Here is a 22,011-nt window from a genome sequence, read left to right as displayed (position 1 = left end):
GCGAGAATCTAATAACAATTTAGCGAGTATCTAGCAGTATAAATATAAGTTTTAAAAATAATAAATACATTTTTGTTTAACTGATCTCAAGTATGTTCTTTTCTTATTTAACCTCCTTCAAACTAATAGTTTTCAAGAAGTTGATTTCACAGGTAGCTTTTAATTGAAAACATCTGATGAGCTTAGTTACTCTATTTCCAAGGAAAACTTTCAAGTCCATATTGCCGAAATTCCCTCAATTTTGAAGGTCAAAAATTCAAATCCCTCAAAAAAAGTGTTAAACGTTATGAAGTACGTTTTAGTGAATGATTTATTAATGAAAAATATCATCATCACAAATTAATTAGCATATTTAAATTTATCATTAATAAAGCAAACACACAGCTTTATACAGCTAGGAAAAGATAAAATTACTTACTTGTTCAAAAAAATGCTTCACCTTCTACTTCTTTTTCTATAAATTCAGCAACTTCTGAAGATCCTTCGCTTGAATTTTAAGAAACCCTGCACCAGGGAATTTTTCTACACATTATCACAATTAGCTTGTCTAATAATTTTGAGTTCCAAAAATATTATTTTTAAAACTCAACCTATTAAACAAAACACTGCACTCAAACAAACATGGGGTTACACAATAACTATAATTTTGTCACATTAAAATAAAAAGCTTTTTAGGACTCTTTACAAAGAAGCAAATTCTCCTCTTCCCTCAAATGTGTGAACTTCTAATAAAAGCAATCTTTCCAAATTTACTTTCGGATTTAGTAATAGAGATGTTTTTAATATTGATGGAAAAGATAATTAATTATTTTCCAAACAAGACAATGATGTCTAATGACGCTCATTTTCGAATCTAAATTTTCAAATCATTACTTTCCCAAAAAAGTCGAAATGCCTATCAATTATAAATAGTTTAAAACTATCATTCAATGCTACCAAAAGAAATAAGTTACTAAGCAATATCTACCTAAATATATTGCAACCTGATCCTAGGTAACTTTTAATGTAGGCTGTTTTTAAGCCACAACAACCATCATTCAATAAAGAAATTTCCATTTTGATTTTTCTCTTTTTAATAAAAACTTTCGTCTTTTTACTTGCTTTGATTATCTTCAATAAACAGTTACGCTTGTTTGAAAGTAATCGCAGGATGGAAAAAAAAATTATAAAAATTTTGGGTGTTTTTGGTTGCAATAGTGTCATATGCAATTTTTTCCTTTGTTACTGTCAAAAGTACTGTTAAAATGACTGCCTCATTGAGAGGAAAAGTAGAGTTCATACTTATAAGGCTGCCAGGTAAATAAAAAAATTTCAGTAACGTGGTTACCCCTTTAATAAGACGTTTTTATTTTATTTTATAACCGCCGTTGAACAGTCGACCCAATTTTGGGTTTATGACAATGAATGTTCAACTCCGTGGCCATGTAACTTTGAAGCAATCCAGAAGGCGAGAAAACTCCTGGATCAGTACCCTCAGAGATAGTGATTCGTTATGGAAACATGGAGGACTTTGTGACCCTACAGATTTAATGAGCATCAGCCACCATTTACTACAAGGGGAGTCTTCGGCCAGCGGGGATAGAACCCACGACCGATTGGACATGGGCTCACTGCCCTACCAAATACTATGCCGGCTCTTAATAAGATGTTCAAAAACAAAAAAACTGCGAAATAACAATTTTAACTGAAACTCTACCATATTATTACATATATTTAAAAAAATGATTAGAAAATGTATCATGCTACTTTATTCCATTATCACTAAACCAAAAAATTGGAAATATTTCAGTTTGGTGAGCTTTACTTTTATTATAATATAAAATTGACCAGGTCGAAGTTGAAAATAAGTTGAAAAAATGAATGTGTATAAGATTGGAAAGAACATATTATGCATAATAAAAATAATATTGTCAACCAAAGCAACTAGTTCCCAAATGGAAAAAAAAATTTTAAATATAATAAACTATTAAACAAGTAATACTTTTTAAAATATTTAGTATTAAAAAAAAGGAAGAAAGAAAATTAAAAATATAGTAAAATACAGATATAAAAATATTTATACAATAAAATAGAATTATTTGTTTATAAATTATTAAAAGTACTTATATTATTGCAGTTTCCATCAATCGCTTCGTAATAAAAAGAGAGATATAGTCAAACAAAACTATGAGATAAAACCATACTACTCCAAAAAGATTATCTGGAATGAAAAAATTTTTTTTTTAATATATTGAGCTTAAAATTACACAAGAAAGAAATAATAAATTATTAAAAACTATACTTACTTAATTAAAGAATGTCAGCATTATATATTCTCGTAGAATTTCTTAAGGGGTGTGGAATAAATCAAAATGCTGAAAAAGTTGGAATGCACAGCAAAATTTTAATTTTTTTTAAACGATAAAAAAACAGCCCTACAGCTTTTCTTCAGCGAAATCCCTTATTGATACTGATGTATAGCGAAACCAACAACCTTTGTAATTTTTAGGGTAAAAAACAAAATTTGTTTCAATTATATTTACTACAAATTGCTACAGACCACACATTTACTCAAAAAAGCTTAATAAAAACTTTAAATGTAAATAAAACCGACAAATGTAGATAGTAACGTTTGCTGATAGGCGCAATTGGTGTTGTTAATCCATAAAACGGTACCAAGTTCAGACTGAAATACTAGATTACAAGCAAAACCTTAGACCGAAACTTAAATTTTATTCTACTTTTAAATACTATTAAACTGAATTGAAAAGAAAACTATACACATTTCTTGCTAAAAGTCAATCTTAAAAACAATTTTTGTAGACATGTTTTAAATAATCTTTAATATCAGAAGTACTAAGAAAAATTATACAATGTCAGTAATAAAATAATGGAAACATATTTTATTAGACAGATGTTCAATCATATTACAGTAAAAATAGTTTTGGAAAAGCACTGAATATAAAAACAATTCTGGATATAATTACGAATTATTTCAATCCAAAAAATGATAAGTAATTAAATACCATACTTGAAATATATTTTATTTCTTATTTTTCATTATAGAATAAATCAACAATAAGAATAACTTGATTAATAAATGGTCAAATATTAAAACTAATTGATACATGAAAAACAATTAAAAAATAAACAGATTTTAAATCTTTATTTAAAATAAATACAAAACATAAAGAGAAAAAAATATATTTTATTTAAAGGAAGAATGAGTACTTAGATAATACTTGCAAAACACACAGATCATCACATAAAATACTACCAAAGAAATTATGGCATCATTATACTTAACTAGAAGAATTAAACCCAACAACAATAGATATTTTATTAAAAGAGAAAGCAATTTACAGTAATCATCAAATTATTTTTACATTTTAAACAATATTTAGTTAAATAAATTAAATAACTATAGCTTTTTTTTGCACGAATTCAAAAATATTGCAATACAATTCAATTAGATTTAATACAAATTTCAAATATTTTTATAATTTATTCATACACAAAACCTTTAATATAGATACTACTTATTTCGTTTTCATGGCAGAGGTGGTGGAGGAGGATACATAGGAGGTAAGGGTGGCATTGAAGGGGGTGGAGGGGGACAAATTGATGAAGGTAGAGGAGGTTGATTAGAAGTTGTCATTGGAGGTGGAAGGGGAGGAGGAGGTGGAGGTTGTGATATTAAGGGTAATCTAGGAGGAGGAAAGTTCCCTGTTGCTGTATTACTTTGGGATACAGGAACACCATATTGAGAATAACCAGAGTATGCAGCGATAGATTGCTGAAAAGCACCTGCTGGTTGCTGATAATATGGCATTCCAGGCATTTGCATCATAGGGAAAGGTGATGCCCAAGCAAAATTACTAGGGGCTTTTGAAGGTGACTGATTAGCTAAAGTACTTGCTGGTGAATTAGACCAACCAAAAAATGGTGGTGGTACAAGACCAGTGACTGGTGCAACCTGGGAAACCGGAGTTGAGGACACAGCATTAGATGAAACATCCCTACCTACAGTAGGCTGGGAGGTTGGAACTGAACTTGTGGAAGAGATTGATGCAACTTTGTCGGGTATAGCAACAGAACCAGATGAAGGTAAAACTGGTAAAGTATCCAACACGTTAGACATTTCTGCAGTGTCTTTGATTGGTGAATTGTTTTTATCTTCATTACTGTGTTCTCTAGCAACATCACTAGTTTCCACACTGCTACATGGATTAAGTGAAGAAATTTTCCTGTCACAGCTATTTGAAGAAGTTTCAGTCTCAGTGACAATATCAATGTTTATTTTCTGTGCTTCTTGTTGATTACTTTCTAACAATGCCAGAAGCTTTAACAATGCTTCTTCAGATCCATTAGAAAGAGATGCCATCAATTGCTGTTAAATAAATAAAATATAAACAAACAAAACAGCATAGTTTTTAATTGAACATGATTGTGAAAGACCATTAATAATTAATTTTTTGAGCATAATTAGAAAATTTATTTTTTTCAATCTTATAAAAACGAGTTACTCAAGAAAATAATCTTTAATTTGTATTTACAACAATGTTTTTGCATTAAGGAAACATTTTCCTATAAAATATTACTCCTGAACAACAAAAATATTCATGATCTGGTAAGTCAATTTGAATAAATTGCATTACATTTATGTCTTAATGTTTCTAAGCTGATTATTTTTTTAAAACGTGAAATAACTATTGAGATAACGAAGAAAAGAAAAAAGATAATATAGTATTAGCACAAAAATGATATAGTTATGATTCTTTTTAAGTGATCTTTCAAGAGATATTGTATTTTAATCAAAACTAACCATAGTACCAATTAATATTAACTTCATTAAAAATTTAATATTTTAAATCTTCTGTGATATACAGTAATTATTGCTCTTAGAATATAATGGAAATCTAAATTAAATTTTACAACATTAATGACCATTAAAAAAATTGATAATGAAAAAACAAATAAGCAGGGTCCACACTAACTATTCACCACCTTGTCAAATGCGATAAAATCGTAAATTTAGCAAGAAAAACTGTGTTACGGCGAAAGTATTAACGAATGATTTTTTTTCTACTGAAAGAAAAATATAAACTCCCCACTATTCTGGAAAAAAATCGAAAACATCAAAAGGAAAGGAATCGAAGGTTCTTTCAGCAAAATTTGTATTCTTTATTCAATTACAGTAATTTCTGTTCTATAATCGCACAACCAATTAGAACTATAATAAGTCTAGATAATATAAGCAACATAAGAGATTGCATAAGTATGAGATAAACTACCATAAAATACAGATTAATACCTTCGTTACCGGATATTGCCCTTTTCAGACATAAGCCAATGGTTAATAGAACTAGATGGCATTTAAAACTTAATATAAACTTTATAAATAATACTAAACCTTATAAATATAGATTACAAAATCAGTAGGGAATCGAACTGGCAGACTTTGGCAACAAAGAAAACAGCATGGAGAAATTTTCTGGAGAAGGCTAAGGCGTATCCGCATAGAAGATAAGACGTATAAGACGATAAGAGGAGAAGATAAGACGTATTTAAGGCGTATCCTAGGCATTTATGCAAACAATAATGATGAATACTATAAAACTATCCTTTTTACATCAACACAAAACTAAAGTATTCTGAATATTAAATATAATAAACTTGAATAAATACTTAATTTAAATAGATGCTAAATTGATACAGTTAAATAGGTACTAATTGAAAGCACTTTTCGCAGAAAAATAGGCAAATATAGTTAAATTGTAATTAAAAAGAAAATTAAACTTTGCAGAATTATTCAATTCTTTGCAGAATTCCTTATCTATTTGTCATAAACATTGAAAAATGTTTATAACAAATTATATTCATTTTAAAATTTGTTATAAACATTTGTCGATGCTTGATATTTCGAAAATAAGCACATTTATTTTAATGTTTTGCCCCTCTACAATACTTCTCTATAAAAGGAAAGCTAGTATGCAGATTTAAATGTAGTTTACTCAGAAAAAAAAATTGTTTTAAAAATTGATGACTTTTAAAAGGTTAAACATGTGGAAGCCTTATGAAGCTTTAGTAAAAACTTCTAAAAAAGGGTTAATATAATGAAGCTTTAATATTCCCATTTCTTCTTACTTATGACTAAACTCATGCACGTTTTAAAGAAGAAATGGAAAAAGTTTCAATAATTAAGCAATCAAAGTAAATATCAAAATCTACTGTCCAATTTTACATAATCAATGTTTATATCACACATAAAATTAATACATTTAATGTAAAATTGTAGAGTATAATGTAAGCCATGTGAACATCTTATTTGTAATAGTAAAAATATAATTGTTCAATTGTGTAATTTTAAAGTTTGATAAAATATAGATAAATATAAACAAAACAATATTTTGTCAAAATCAAACACACTGGATTGTATCAATTTCATAAATATGTTGCATTAATTGACCGATTGGTTGTTTATGCGCATGTCGATTGAATTTCCTAGATGACACTATTATATTATCTGAAAAGGTATATTAAAAAAAAAGGATAATTGCACTTAATAAATTTATAAAAAAATCTTCACAATGCAAGTTTCTTGTACTCAGAGTTAGCAATGATCCTGATTATCGACAAAATGGTTGGGAATCAAGCTATCAGGACTTCACTATGTCATTAAAACTCTACAGTTACAAGAACTCATAGAAATGAGAGAACGTAATGCTAATTCAGAAAGTTTATTGATAAATTAAATTTCAAGCATAACTCTACAGATTTTCAAGTGGAAACTGACCGTCAATAGTAAATGGATATTAATAACATAAATAAACCTAATGCACTCCGTTATTACTCTTCACAAACACTTACGACTCTAAATTTCTTGGGAGATCAATGTTTTCTATTCTATGGAACTTAAAAAGTTAACTTGGGTATGTGACAAGAGTTAAGTAGAAAAGTAAACCAATTAAAAAATTGTAAGCAGAAATGTAGATCATAGGAACTTGTAAACTTTACTAGAATGATTATTCTTTAGAAATTCACAATTTAATACACTAAAAGAAAACAATACATAATTTCCCTTTTATTAACTCATGCAGATAGATTGTGAATGACTTAAACTAGAACAGAAAAAAAAAAACAATTTGAACAAAAATGCAATTTTCATTTTCTTCTATGTGGCAATTAGAATTTTTCAATTTAATAAAGAAAAGATTTTAACTAATTTACCTTATGTCCATATTCAATCAACAAAACAGCAAGTATTAAAATGAAGTTAGTCTATAAGGTGAATATTCTTTCAAACTTTCTCTTTGTTTCATAAAAATTTGGCCGTAACAGGATACAGCTGTTTCACAATCTATTGAATCGGATAGTACGAAATAAATTGCTAAAAGAATTCTCAAAATTGAAAAAGAACCGTAAAGGCAAGTTTATGTGGTAAATAAAAACACTTTAACTGAAAAAAAAAATCGCAAGGATATTCGGCAATTATGTTCTTTCTGGATCTTTCACATCATTGTAGAACTTATAGGGCCGGAGATATGTCATTTTATCCCTTTTATAAAGGGGATAATTCATTGTCTGGATTCAGCTCATAAAAGACCTTAATAGTACACATCATTGAAATTTCTTTTCTGATAATGAAAAAAGGAAGAAAAAAAAGAGTTCTCAAAAATCAAATCAAACAGACATTTTGTTCCATTTTTATCCCATTTTCTTTTAAATAAATCATATATATTGAGATTTTATTAAAATAGATTTTCCAAAAAATGGCTTTTTTTAAAAAAATTTACGAATATAAAACTTTGTATTAATAAAAAAAAATTTTTTACAAAAAAACTCAATAATAATAGTAACAAAATGTGGGATTAAAAACAATTCAATTAACAAAAATTCCTATTTCCCCAACAACAAAAAAAGAACATTGTAGCTATAGGTTATATGATGAAATATATTTTAATTTTATATTCATGCAGTTTGACTAATTAAAATTTAAAAAAATCAATACATAAAAAAATCATAAAATTTTATAAATTTTATTAAAGTCATTGAAAAATAATTATAAATATTTCACTTACCTCCACACAAACAAAATACATTAATATGTACACAAAAATATCATATATAAAAACATACCTCTAGATTAACATTTTTAAATGTTTGCAATTTGAAATGAAGCAGAGACTTTAACAATACTCCGATAACTTTGGATACTGTGTCAGCTTCCTCTTCAGATGATATGCTATGGTTAGCCTGCAATGTAAAGGCTTAATTTAAGAAAATATATCTTTACTTTATCACTGATCCCACATCAAAACTTTTATAAATAGTTGTATCATTAATGCATAGAATAATTCTGCATAAAGATGTGAAAAGTGTCCAGTGATTGACGAAAGTAATATAGATCATGGTTCATAGCATTGTTGTTATTACGATATGCCATTAGGGGAAAGGGGGTGTCTTTCATCTTATTTTCCAGGGGCGCCATCTATGGCTAAGAATCCAACTTCTGCCACATATTCATACATTCATTTATTCATCTATAGATCATAATTTTTACCTAAACAAGAGAGCGACGAATCTCACAAACCATAAACATTCAGATCCCATAACAAATCATCCCAAGAGTATGATTTGTTACGAGGACATAAAGGACTTTGTGACTCGTTTAACGTGACCAGTTACCATTTACTACAGGGGGAGTCTGCAGTCAGAGGGGATTGAACTCACAACCTCTTGGACATGGGTCAACGCCCCACCAACCAGGCTATACTAGCCGGTCATAGCATTAAGTACAAGAAATGAGTAATTTGGTTATTCTGTAAACTGGTTAAAAAAATATTTACCATCTAACTTATAGCAGTATTTAGCTAATATTTAAGGCTGGCACGTTAATTAAATCTTTTAGAATGTTGAGTTTTAAATAAAACTAAATACGCTTACATTATTGGTGCCTCAAACCAGCAATGCATGGAAATGTTTTTAAATCAAGTGGCTAAATTTCTCTTCAATTTAGAACAAGAAATGTTGATTCACCCACTTTTTACCTTCAAAACTATTGTTTCTAAAAAAATTTAAACATTATGACCTTTATTTGGATTTAATATCCTCATTATTGCCGTAAGCAAGCTTAAGCTTCTACATTGTTTTATGTTTTTGGTCACCTAAAGTATTGTTTTTTTATTCTAATTACATCTGTAAGCATTTTAAAAATTATTCAAAATTTTCATAAATGCAAAATAGTAGTCTTGATAGCATCTTTAGGACTAAAATTTCAGACCCCGATGAATAGCTTCTTTCGAAAATCCATAAACAATAGGTCGAAGATCTACAAAAATAAATTTCAAAAACTGTTGAGAAATTTTTTTCATTTATTTCACTAAAAACAGCTGTCTTCTCTTCAACCTTTGTAGTATTTACTTTAATCTTTGCAGATATATATAAATACAATACTTTTACATTAAATCAATCATAGTAAAAGACTCTTTTTTTACAGCAATGGTATTTCTATTTCCCAAACAGGAAATCATATAAATAGCGTGGATATCATCTCTTATCGCAGGATAGAATTTCCAGTTATAAAGTTTTATTATCATTATGTCATTATCGAATTGAATAAATTATATTGAAAATTTAAGCAATAAGAGATTTACCAAATCCTATTACATAACTTGCAATAAAATCTAATTTAGAAAATAAAACTAGATATTTAAATCTAATTTAGGATAAATTTGAGAAATTAAAAAAATTAAAGGTTTCAGAAAGGAAACCTTCAGAAAAATTTTAAGTCCACTACTAGAAAGTATCAAATTGAACAAATCAGCATTAAGAAGGTATAAAAACCAAACCAATAATTTTCGGGGGGGGGGGATAAAACAAAACATGGAACAGAATGACATAATTAACAGATTGTCTAGATCCTCATATAATAAAAAATCTCCTTCATAATTTATTGTCATCTTATAAAGCTCAGATTATTTAATAATTATCAAAAGGTTAACCTCTTTACCCAAGCATTAACAAAAATGGGAAATTTAAGAGCATAAACATACGAACATACTAAAATATGCACTTTTTTAAAAATTTTATGACTAGAAAAACCAAGAAAAATTTCCTGGACTTTTTAACAAGGGCTACAAAATTTTATAGTAGGTAGCATCCTTATATTTACAACAATTTATAGAGAAAAAAGAATTTTTTTTTAATATTTACTAACCAGTGCATTTAAAAGCCAAGAAATATCAAAATTGTCAGACTCTGGTGCAACCTCCATTTCCTTCTGGTCATCTAAATTAGCAGACTTATCATGTGTTTCATCAGTAAATCCCTTGGAATCTTGGCTATTTTGTTCAGTTTGGGAATCATTAACAACTGTACCATGTATCTTACTATCCAATCCAGAAATCTGCCTCTGCATATCTTCTTCTCTTTCAACTTTCAGCAGCTTAACTGCTTCATCATTTTCTGACATGGATCGTTTAATGGAAGAGTTTGTATAGTCAGTAACCCTCTTAGCATCTTCATTAGAAGCAGCAGTCATACTGCTGTCCTCAACTACTTCTATTCTGTAATAATAAAAATGACTAGTTATTTATTTACCTTAAGAAAAAAATATAAAAAACTAGATTATAATACTTTTATTTGTATTTTAATTGCAAATGTTATCAACATATGACATGTAAATTAAAATCACTAACTATTTAGAAAGTACCATATCTAAAATAATATGTATAAAATAGAATTAGAAACTAAGATTTTTGAGTTAGATTTATTTTAAGTAGCATATAGAGAAGTATAGTAACTTAAAATAATTTTTTAAAGCACGGTATAGTAACCTATAGGTAACTTATAATTTTTTTATTTTTTANTTTCCAAAGACGAACTTTGGTTGCGCATACAAGCGATATGGAATTCTCTTCCTCAAGCAGATATTCAACATCTGTTTGACTCCATGCCACGTCGTATAGCAGCACTTATTGCAGCGCGTGGTGGCTGCACCAAATACTGATTTCGGACGCTTAATTTGTTTCTTTTGTTTTGAAAATTTCATCATTTATTTGTATCAGTACAAGTCGTTTCTGCATTAAATTTCATTTGATTCTGATGATTCTTTCATGGTGTTGCATTTTCTACAAACAGCAGTTTAGAAAGTACCATATCTAAAATAATATGTATAAAATACAATTAGAAACTAAGATTTTTGAATTAGATTTATTTTAAGTAGCATATAGAGAAGTATAGTAACTTAAAATAATTTTTTAGAGCTCAGTATAGTAACTTATAGGTAACTTATAATTTTTGTATTATTCATTTATTTATTGAGATTGAATGTTAAGGAAGATAATAAAACAACTTACAAACTATCCACTGGAATTGGTAATTCTTCCTCTGCTTTGATTTCTAAAAAAATAATAACAATTTGTTAAGCAACATGTAAAAAAATACTATCTGGTATCACATAATCAAATATCATCAATTCGATAAGAACAAAAAAAATCATCTGAATCCTAAACATTAAACTTATTTGTGCTGCACTAAAATTTATTTTTTAAGACCATTTTCAATAAACATATCTATCAGCTAATGTCACTAATCCAGTTAAAACTTCTAGATATCCTGAGATAGTGTGCAAAGATTTTTTTCTCTAATTTGAAAGATATAATAAATATAAATTGTTAACTCCAATTTTTATCTTAAATACAAAATTTTCCATTTCACAGCATGCAAAATAGACTGTGTGCTGAAAATGGTCGTTTTCTTTTACGGATAAATTTTCCTATAGGCAGAGACATAGTTAGGGCTTACAGTCCCTGGGGGCAAACTCAATTTTTGAGCCAACTGACATACATGGTATATTTATATAGATAATATCAGACTTAAGGCTGAAAAGTCCTCTTACTTATGTAAGTCCTAAAGTCCCTAAAGTCTAGTCCTAGTCCCTAAAGTCCTGATAGACTTAAGGGGGCTTTTCAACACAATTTTAAGTTTCAGATTTTATACAACTGAATTCATTAATTAAATTTTTCATTGAGTACGATTTCACAACTAAAAATAAAGTTTTTTAATCATCATAACTCGACAACAATGTAGTTCCTGTTACACTTATATGTTTTTTTATTGCTATCATTGTTTTCTATGGAACGTTAAATGTTTATTCTAAAAATATTTTTCATTCAATGTGCTGCCAATTTGCTAAAAATTGATAATAAACTATGTGCAAAACGAACTATAATAATAGACATCCTTCTTAATTTTTATCTTTATTCGATAAAAATTTTAAAAAGGTATTGTTCCTAAAATTAGCAAAAGAGACGGGTGAGTGGGTATTTGAGAAAAACATTTTTATCAGGTATTAATTTTGAATGAAGTTTTATGAATTTGGCGCCCCTGTAAGGCTGTGCTCGGGTACTTATATCTCATCTAGTTTCCGCTTGCTACGCTATGCCTACAGGTAGGTTAAAACACACTTTGCTTAAGTTACAAAGTGTTGTTAGATAATTGTTTTTACCACAAAAATGCTGTTTACATTATTTTACGTTAGAAAAATAAAAAAATGCTCCTCATTTAAGTTACAAAAAATACACAATTTCTGTTTTTTAAGCAGGGGATTATAAACATATTGCTGCTATGTTACTGTAAGATCTAAGTTAGAATAATATCTATTTTCTTTTTAAGGAAAAAAATTAAAATTCTTAAAACATCAGTGGCTTATTTGTATAGTTTGGTTAATACATAGCTTAGGTTCTATAATAAGGCATATGTTGTCGGTCATATAATTATTTTCGATAGAGACCCACAAACTCTTTATGCTTTTTAAAAGATTTTCATTGGTAAAGTTTTTGATATCAAATGATAAAAAAAAATAGCTTAATTATAACATTTTATAGAGAAATGGCAAAATTAGAGGAACGGCATCTAACATAATTAGTTGGATAGTGTCATTACAAAATATAAGAAATGCTAACATTTAGTAAAATAAATTTAGAAGTAAAAAAATTTAGTTACTAATAAAATAAAAAATATATTATGATGATAATTATTACCTTTTATTTGGACAATGACTCTTCCTCTGCCATAGCGCTTTTCTAATGGAATAATAGCTTCAGATATTTTTGCATCTTTTTCCTTAATTTTCAGTTTTCGACTCATTATATTTTTATATGTCTCTTCGTCTTTAGCTTTCTGAAGAAAAATTAACATCATATGAGAAACATGGAACAAAAATTGTAAAAATTTTAAATGATTCAATGAAGAAGTTCCTTTGTATTTGTATAAAAAGTCGTGTTTCAAGCACTCAAACATGACATGTATTCTCAAGACAATAACAAATGAATGATGATAACTAAATTAAGTTTTTAAAAAAATGAAAAAAATAAATGAAAAAATAAATAAAATAATGAGGTCAAACGAAACACTAAAAACCACAGGAGATGAGGAGACCGTTGTAGCAGAAAGAGGCTAATAAGGGTGGAAAAGATTAAACATCACCAAGATGAGCTGATATGTCAGAAGTTAACAAGTTTCTTGTTTAAGAATTTAAATCAATTTAATTTGTTCAAAGTGCATTGAAAATTATATATTTAGTTTTATCACTATAGTCTCCAAATAATAAAACAACATAAAAATGTTCTATTTCTGAAAATATCGGAAAAACTAGATTTTTTTTTAGATCGAGGACAAAAGATTTTTTTTCAGCTTCTTCAATCTTAATTTGGTGTAGTTGCAGAGTGAAATTCCTTTTTGAAAAAAATTAATATGTTTGGGTATTCATGTTACAATTTTATGCTGCCAAGGTATCAATTTGTATTTATTTATGGTTTATGGAAAACAACTTCTTAAAGGACAAATATTTTTTAATGATTTTTCACAAAATCAAAAACAGGATCCTATTTTTCACAAATTGACCAACAGGACCCTGGTGGAAAGAACCAATTTGAGGCTATTTTAGATCCACAATGTCCCACAATGGACTGATCTTAAGCCACAGTTCCCAGTAGACCACCGAAACCAAGCACCACTTGTTGCGGTCAATGAGCGAGTAATGACCACCTTAACAGAGGGTGTGTGGTATAAATCCTCTTTAATGTATTCTACCGAGCTACCAAAGCTATGAAAAATGGATCTAACCTAACTCAGCAGAGGATCAAAATGGGGATGGCATGACTTAAGACCATCCTTCAAAATGGTTTTTACTTAATAATAGATACCATCACCAATATCCCATTGTGCAACTCTAGTGCAACATAAAGTACTACTTTTTTTTTTAAAACTTTATAACCGTTGTTGTATAGCCAACCCAATTTTCGGGGGAGGGGGGTTACGACTACAAATGTTCAACTTCATAGACTTGTAATTTTAAACCCTATCCAGAAGACAAGGAACTCCTGGATCAAGTATTGGGAGAAATTTGCCCTTGTGGAGGAATTTTTGATGGAATTAACCCGAATTCACGTAAGATGGAGAGGAAAACCTCCCACAGTTAATCTGATGACAAGGGGAGTCTAACCCATGATCCTTCTACCACTGAGGATATTTTACGTCAGCATTGTGGGCGGTGCAAGCCGGATGCGGAATTTGTATCGACCAGTCATCACTGGGATTCAAACCCAGTTCATTGCATTGGAAGGCGAACGTTCTATCCTCTGAGTCATCAGGGACTCAAAGTATTACTTTTATTTTATTTTATGACCGTAGTTGAGGAGCTGACTCAATCTTTGGGTTTACGACTACTAATGTTCAACTCCATAGTCCTGTAATTTTGAACCCAATCCAGAAGTCAAGGGAACTCCTCGATCAAGTATTGGGAGGAATTAGCCTTCGTGGAAGACTTTTTGATGGAAACTAACCAGCATTTGCGTTACATGGAGAGGGAGAAAATGAGAACCTCCCACGATTAGCCTGACAGCAAAGGGACTCTAAATCATGATCCGTCTACAACTGTAGATATTTCATGTCAGCACTGTAGTCTGTGCAAGCCGGATTCATATGGACCAGTCATCGCTGGGATTCGAACCCGGTTCACCTCATTGGAAGGCGAACGCTCTACCCTCTGAGCCATTGCGGCTCTCAAAGTACTACTTGTATTAGATTCTCAAAATTAGGTGTAGATTTTTCATAAAAATAGAACTTTTCACAAACAGTCTGGATTAAGCCATTCCTTATGAAACCCAATAAAAAAAATGTGGCAGCTATATTGATTAGAAAATGTATTGTATAAACTGTGTATCATCAAGTAACCACGGTATGTATTATGTTCTGTTGATCATAACTAAGTACTTGATTTAAATTTTTTGTAATTTTATTTTTTTTTTTTCTTTTTTAGAAAATTCTCAGAGATATTGACTACTTTTATGTGTAACTTAATTTTATAATAATTTGAAAAAGCTGCTAACTGCACTGCTTAATCTAATACTTGTGTTAAAAAAAAACTTTATTAAAATAAACTTAAAAACTCCAAATTAATTTCTTCATAAGCAATTTTTAAACTTCATCTATGCATAAAAGAACACAATGTGAGTGTATGTCCCCTATACAAAATCTTTATTCTCGAACACGTCTCTAATTTTAGTGCAAATGTGTTTCAGAGTAGAGAAATCAAGGTAACTTTATGATTAACAGCTTGTCAGCTACAGCCTTAATAAAGTATTTTTCACAACATAAATGCGGAAGTCATAGTTACAATTGAAACTGTAAACCATTCTTTTTATAATCATTCATTTAAAAGATAATGTCAGTAACTTTTGCTGGCTACAGCTCTTCGTAGTCAAAAATGAGTTTTGCTGAGTTATCAATGACTGTCTATAACTGCTCCTTTATGACAATGATAAGTAAGCGCAAGTAAAATCTTCATGTATAGTTTGCAAGAATTATGGCAGAAGCATCATGGAAGCTGCGTTTCCAAGTTATGTGAAAACATGTTATTTTACTTTAAGTAACATTTTTGCAAAGTATTTATGTTAACCTTAAATAAATAAAGTCAAGAGTGAAAAAAATTGAAGTTGTGTAATAAAGTACCAATTTATTGAGAAAAAAAATTTAGTAGATGTAATAAATCTTGAATAATTATTGATCAGCTGTGGTCAATAGTATTACTTCAGTTGGAATAATACTACCCACAGTTAACCTCTAGTTTGTGGAATTGAATCACTAAAAATGCGTTATAATATCTTTACTGTAAAATCACCAAATAATTGTGATCAAACATTGTCATAATAAAATCACCAAAATATTGTGATGCTTTGATGTTTACAAATGATTGTAAAAATATTAGTGCCATTTACAAAAATACAATAGTGATCATGGTAAATCCCAACAGTTACAAATTAGTTTTGTGAATACTATGCACAAACATGAGTTTGTTTCACTGTTATTCCCTAATAAAACATGTTTTTGTTAATACAACAATGTGGAGTTGTTAATGAGAGGTATAAAAAAAACTATAGGTTTGAGTAGTTTTTTTGCACATAATTTATAACATATAAGAAGCCTTGTCCACAACCAAAATAGCATTCAAATTTTTTTTCTTTTTATGAAAATTTAGGCTCATTTGGCAAACTAAACATCTAAATTGCTTGTAGTAACATTACATTCCTCGCCAATTAAGCAAAGTTAAATAGACAAATAGTATACAGCAATCATATCATCTGCTAAATAATAAAGCATTCTGCAAACTAACTTAAAAAGATTTTAATAGAATATTTTTGGAAACTTTCAATGGAATTATTTCATTTGATCAATTTTAAAATACTTAAGAAAAAGATACAATTTAGGACACCAAATTTAAAATTTATTTTAAAACTAAAAATAGTTAAGAGTTCTACTAATTACTACTAACAAATTTAAACCTTCAACAAAATCAAATTCTACCTCTGTAATAAATATAATAGTAATAAATAATATAGCATAATAATAATAAATAATACAATTGTAATAAATAATATAACATAATAATAATAAATAATATAATAGTGATAAATAATATACTACTAATAAACAATATAATAGTAATAAAGTTCATAATATATTCTTTTTCAAATCTTATTAAAAGCTTCTGACTAATGGACTTCTTCAGCTGATAATGAATTAGCACTCTAAATTAGCTATTAAATGCTTTCAAATTATTTTAAGATCTCACCAAATAGTTTAGTCTGTGTTTAGATCCTATAACATGTGCCACAACTGTTAGACGTCCAATTGACGAATTGCAGAGTTTACAAGAAAAAGGCAAACTTCCTTTCTTTGAAACCATATTCTTGTATTCAATAATGTAATCTAAACCTGAAAGTAAACCAAAGGAAGAAAAATTAAGTGAATGCAGGAAAAATATTAATCAACTATGCTGCAACAACATACAAATAATACATTTCTACATGAATAATGAACAAATTAAATAAACAACTCTATGGTAATATGAAAATTATATCACAATTAAAGGCAATATTTAAAGTTATGCATTCTAATTGACTTTCAATGAACAATTGAAAGTTAAAAATATTGTGACTTAATGTAAAATCAACCAACGCCAATATTTAAGCAAAGATTTTGTTATCTACGAAAAATATATAAATAAAAAAACTTAATTTTTAACAACATTAACAATCTAAGTCAAAATTTAACCTCCTGAGTTTCATCAAAGAAAATATTTAGGACAATATTTTTTTCCATACATTGCTTCTGCGTCTATTGACAGGACATTTACACTTACTTGTTTGCAACGTGGAGATAAATGTAAGTGGAAAGAAGATTTCTACATGCAAGAACAACAGAGAGTTAAAGAATGGGACAGAATTTTGCCTTTTTTCAATCCGATGTTATGTTATAAACATAAAGGTAATATTATTTTAAGTAATTTAAGAATTTTGTTCCTAAAAGTTTGAAATTAATTGCTCTAGCATTACACTACAGAATATCAATATTCTGCAATTGCTCATTTATCACAATGGCTAAGAGTGTCTGAACAAAAAAATCATCAATGAACTATATAAATATCATTATCAGTTTTGGCAAAATTTTAGTGCCCAGTGACAAACACACAAAATATTTACTCATATACTAAAATTTTAACAAGGTTCAAAATTTCTTTCCCTTACGGTTACCTAACCATTAATACATATCCCTAGAAGCGGTTTGAAGCCCATCAGCCTCAAATTAATGGGTGCCAGCTTGCCTGGCGGTCTGCGTACAATGCTGACCGCATGGTCATCATCATGCAATATGTCACTAAATTGTAAAATTGAACATATAGAATCAACTTCACATGTATCCCACAATGGGCTATTAAAGTAATGCATTACTTTTTTAATCCCTTAAAACATATCAAAATAAATACTTTTGAAATAAATCAAAAGCAGTGTTCACAAGGTACCGACAGGCATATACAGTGTTTTGGGGATTTATTCCTGGAATGAGGAGGCATCTTTTTATGAAAATTGTCATTAGGCAACAGACTTTTACAAAAATATCAAATATATAGGTAAATTTCACTTTTTCTTAACAAAGTAGCTTAATTTCTCTAACTATAAAATATTCATTTGTTTAAAGTATGTAACCATTACATCTATAAAAAAACTAATGAGATCATGTAAATATAATAGATTATAAGAATAGATAAAACTGATGGGGGAAAAAACGTATAATTTGAAAGCACAAAATTACTATTATTCTGAGGATTAAGACTAAAAAAAGTCTAAGAGCATTGGATACAAAGTTTAGGTATTTTCAATTTCAAGATATCATGAGCAGATTGAATACCATTTATACAGTTATATAAATCAATTATATGAACAGTACTTTATTTTATTTTTATAAAGCATGCTTTTTTTTGTAGGCATCAGTAACTGACTAAAGCTATAACATTTAATTAAATAGGGCAAGATCGGCTTATACTTTAGACCTCTTTTCATATGCAAAATGTTCATGGGATTGCAAGCATAGATAGATAAATAAAGAGGTCTAAAAGAATTTAAAATACATATAAAAGATAGAGATCAAAGAAATAGGTTTGATTCAGGTCTTTTGCAACCCCTCACGACCTAGAATTCAGTGTCTGAAATTAATCACTACAACGCAGCACTTGTGATACCAGATAATCTACTAAAGAAATTATATAACTATTTATAAGAATTTTAAGGTTAATACTTGAATCTTTGTTCAATGATGATGTGATCAAATATAAGGTGATTATAAAATAACTTTGCCAACATGTGACCTTATGGAGAGCTTACCGTTAAAGTGAATAGAATAAAATTTTGTACATAAGTATAAAAATATATGCACTCAAGAATGATGTTTAAAACGATTCACTGTAACATTTACAGGAACAAAATTTCAAAATTTTCAAATGGTAGCACCTATTTATTGAAACATAATCCTTACAATAAAAACCTAAAATAGAGTTAGAAGGGTATTTTTTTTAAAGCAAGAAATTGTGACTCTGGACTTTTGCTATGCCATTTTTCATGACCACTAATGAAAAGAATGCGATAAAAATCTTCAAAAACAGAAGAAAAAACTATAGATATGGCAGAAAAATGAGGATGGAATTTTTTAGAACATAAAATGATTTCTTTGAAATTATTTCTTTGATTTTATAATTTTTTAACACATTCTTTTCTCCTTAGTTGTCACGAAAAATGGCATTGCATGGCAAAAGTCTATCATTAAAATTTCTTGTTCTAAGAATACTGTTCCAAATCCATTTTAGGTTTTTACTGCAAGGATTACATTTCAATCGGAAAAAAGTGGGTGCTGTCATTTAAAAATTTTGTCACTCTATAATTATTACAGTGAGACTACTTCACTCAAAGGGTATGTTCACCAAAGGGTAATATGTTGGTAAAATTATAAAGTTACTTTATTATCACACTTTATATATTTATTGAGCAAAATTTTTTAAAAAAATGAGGTTTTTTAAAGTTCAAAATTCCTTTGTTGTTTCCATTAGTCCCCCCCCCCCAACAATTTCTGATTCAATTCAGTTAGAAAAATGCTGTTAACAAAATAAACAACCCTAACTTTTAAAGTGTTCGTGATTTCTCATAATGGTTTCCACTATTATAGTTTCAACATCGTCTGCCATATAATCACCCAATCAGTAACCAACAAAACTATAATAGGGTAACTGATGAATAAGTAGGTGACTACTGTAGTGACTACAAAAGATGTCCCTACACAAACCATTCTACTCGACGGTGTTTCATATGCGTATGGGTACTTTCCATGTTTGTAAATCCCACACACATTCAATTGACTCTTTAATTTCAGTATTGCATTCATTTCATTGGGAAATGCAACATTCTTGCAGTTGAATAAAAAAATATTATTAGTACAACATTTGAGGGAACATTAAATTACAAACAGAACTCTCACATTTTTTCCCACCAAAAAAATATATAAACTTTTCGATTCATAACTCATTGTTTTTATCGTATAATTTTAATTTTTGGAAATTCAGATTTATGATGCAAATAGATAAATTTCGGTACTTACAATTTTATTAAAGCAGAAATTGATTGTACTAAAATTTAGTTTTACCCTCTGTTTATCAATAATAAAAGACTTACCTACAACAGCTTCTTTTTCTACTAAAACATCAATTGCTTCTTCTAAATATGATTTACAACTATCACTTTCGCCTAAAAATAAAAGAAAACTTATAGGTATTAAAATTAAATTAAAAATACATAGTTAGAAGTTTTACCAAACCTTAACTGCATGGATGCTGCAGAGGCCAAATTTTTGAGAGGAATTAAGTTACAGAGTCACAACAGTTTTCTAAATTTCACACATAAGAAAAAAATATTTTCAAAAGTACTAAATGTCTGCAAAAATTAGTTTTTATCTCTTTCTTGTTTTTAAATTTAAGGGATTCAAATTGCTGATAATTTAAAAATTTTTTCTTGGTCTGAAATACTGAGGGAGACTTCAAGAGATTTCTAATTATTTAGGAGGACATTTACAGTCCATCCTTTCCCCCGCCAATGATGCTCATGCTTAACTACAATTCTTTAAGAACTACTAAGAATCAACTCTAGAATACAGGGGTGATTGTGAGCCCAAGTCAAAATTCCGGAAAATTGAGTTAAAAAAAATTTTTAAAAAAAGACAGTTTAAATTGAAAAATTAGAAAAAAATTTTAAAAAGGTTTTTTTTTTTTTCCTTTTTCTCAATATTTCTTAGTTTACTTAAAATATACTTAAAATTTTACACATACCTATACCATTTACAAATATCTATGATGACCTGGAGAAGTAATTAAAATTTACAAATATGTCTTTCTTTCTTGAGTTCATGATTATAACAACTGCTTACTGATAAAAAATGAATATTAATCATAATATAAGCTTATAAAGTATCTCTCTGGCTCTCCCTTACAAACAAATAAAATAAACTGTGTTTTTAAGTTCCACCTTTGAAAATTTGATTTCCGAAAACTTCTGTGACCCATGATTTTTTTAAACATCTGGACCTTCGATCTCCGGAAACTTCCGGATCACTGTTAGCGAAAATTCCGGAAATCCGGATTTTTTCCAGAGCACAATCAGCCTTGAGAATATCACTATTGAGAATACTATTTCTGCAATTTTATATTACAAATTTTTTTTACATAACTCTCGAAATCTGTTTGGCTAAAGGCCTTTATATTTCACCATAAGCGCTTTAGAAAATTTTACAAAAATTTTCGCATTAAACAAGCTATGAATCTTGCCAGTATTTTTTCATAAACCAATGACTTTGATAACTTAGGGGTGACCAAAGAAAATTAAGCTCATGAAAGTTTTATTTTACTACCCTTTAAAAAAAGGAATTTAAATATAAAACTTTTGATGTTTGGTTTCATTCATTGCTAAGATCAAATAGAAACATGCAATTTTTTTTTAAAGTTTTTAACAGATATGCATGAATAATTATTAGGTTTTTAAATCAATTAAAATCTGTACGTATATCATAAGAATAAAACAATATCGTTCAATTTTAAGTTTAAATTAACATGTTTAGTTTTTTTTTTTTTCTCTTTCAACAATTTTTTAT

General features: G+C 28.5%; 1 protein-coding gene across 2 annotated transcripts in view; it reads right to left on the bottom strand.

Annotated features, from left to right (window-relative positions):
* Positions 1 to 2,793: 2,793 nt before the first annotated feature.
* LOC107448003 (uncharacterized) overlaps positions 2,794 to 22,011 on the bottom strand; it is a 51,117-nt gene continuing 31,899 nt past the window's right edge. For both annotated transcript variants that reach the window (XM_071181168.1, XM_071181169.1), the window contains exons 4-10: positions 20,544 to 20,615; positions 17,117 to 17,259; positions 13,026 to 13,164; positions 11,340 to 11,382; positions 10,199 to 10,547; positions 8,119 to 8,235; positions 2,794 to 4,369 (exon numbers count right to left, since the gene is read on the bottom strand). In XM_071181168.1, coding sequence (XP_071037269.1) covers positions 3,530 to 4,369; positions 8,119 to 8,235; positions 10,199 to 10,547; positions 11,340 to 11,382; positions 13,026 to 13,164; positions 17,117 to 17,259; positions 20,544 to 20,615 — 1,703 coding nt within the window. In that variant the 3' untranslated portion in view covers positions 2,794 to 3,529. The remainder of the gene's footprint in view (positions 4,370 to 8,118; positions 8,236 to 10,198; positions 10,548 to 11,339; positions 11,383 to 13,025; positions 13,165 to 17,116; positions 17,260 to 20,543; positions 20,616 to 22,011) is intronic.

Source organism: Parasteatoda tepidariorum, chromosome 5 (assembly GCF_043381705.1).
Source record: "Parasteatoda tepidariorum isolate YZ-2023 chromosome 5, CAS_Ptep_4.0, whole genome shotgun sequence".
NCBI lineage: Eukaryota > Metazoa > Arthropoda > Arachnida > Araneae > Theridiidae > Parasteatoda > Parasteatoda tepidariorum.
The sequence above is the reverse complement of the archived record's forward strand: the minus strand, read 5'-3'. Positions and strand labels throughout refer to the sequence as shown.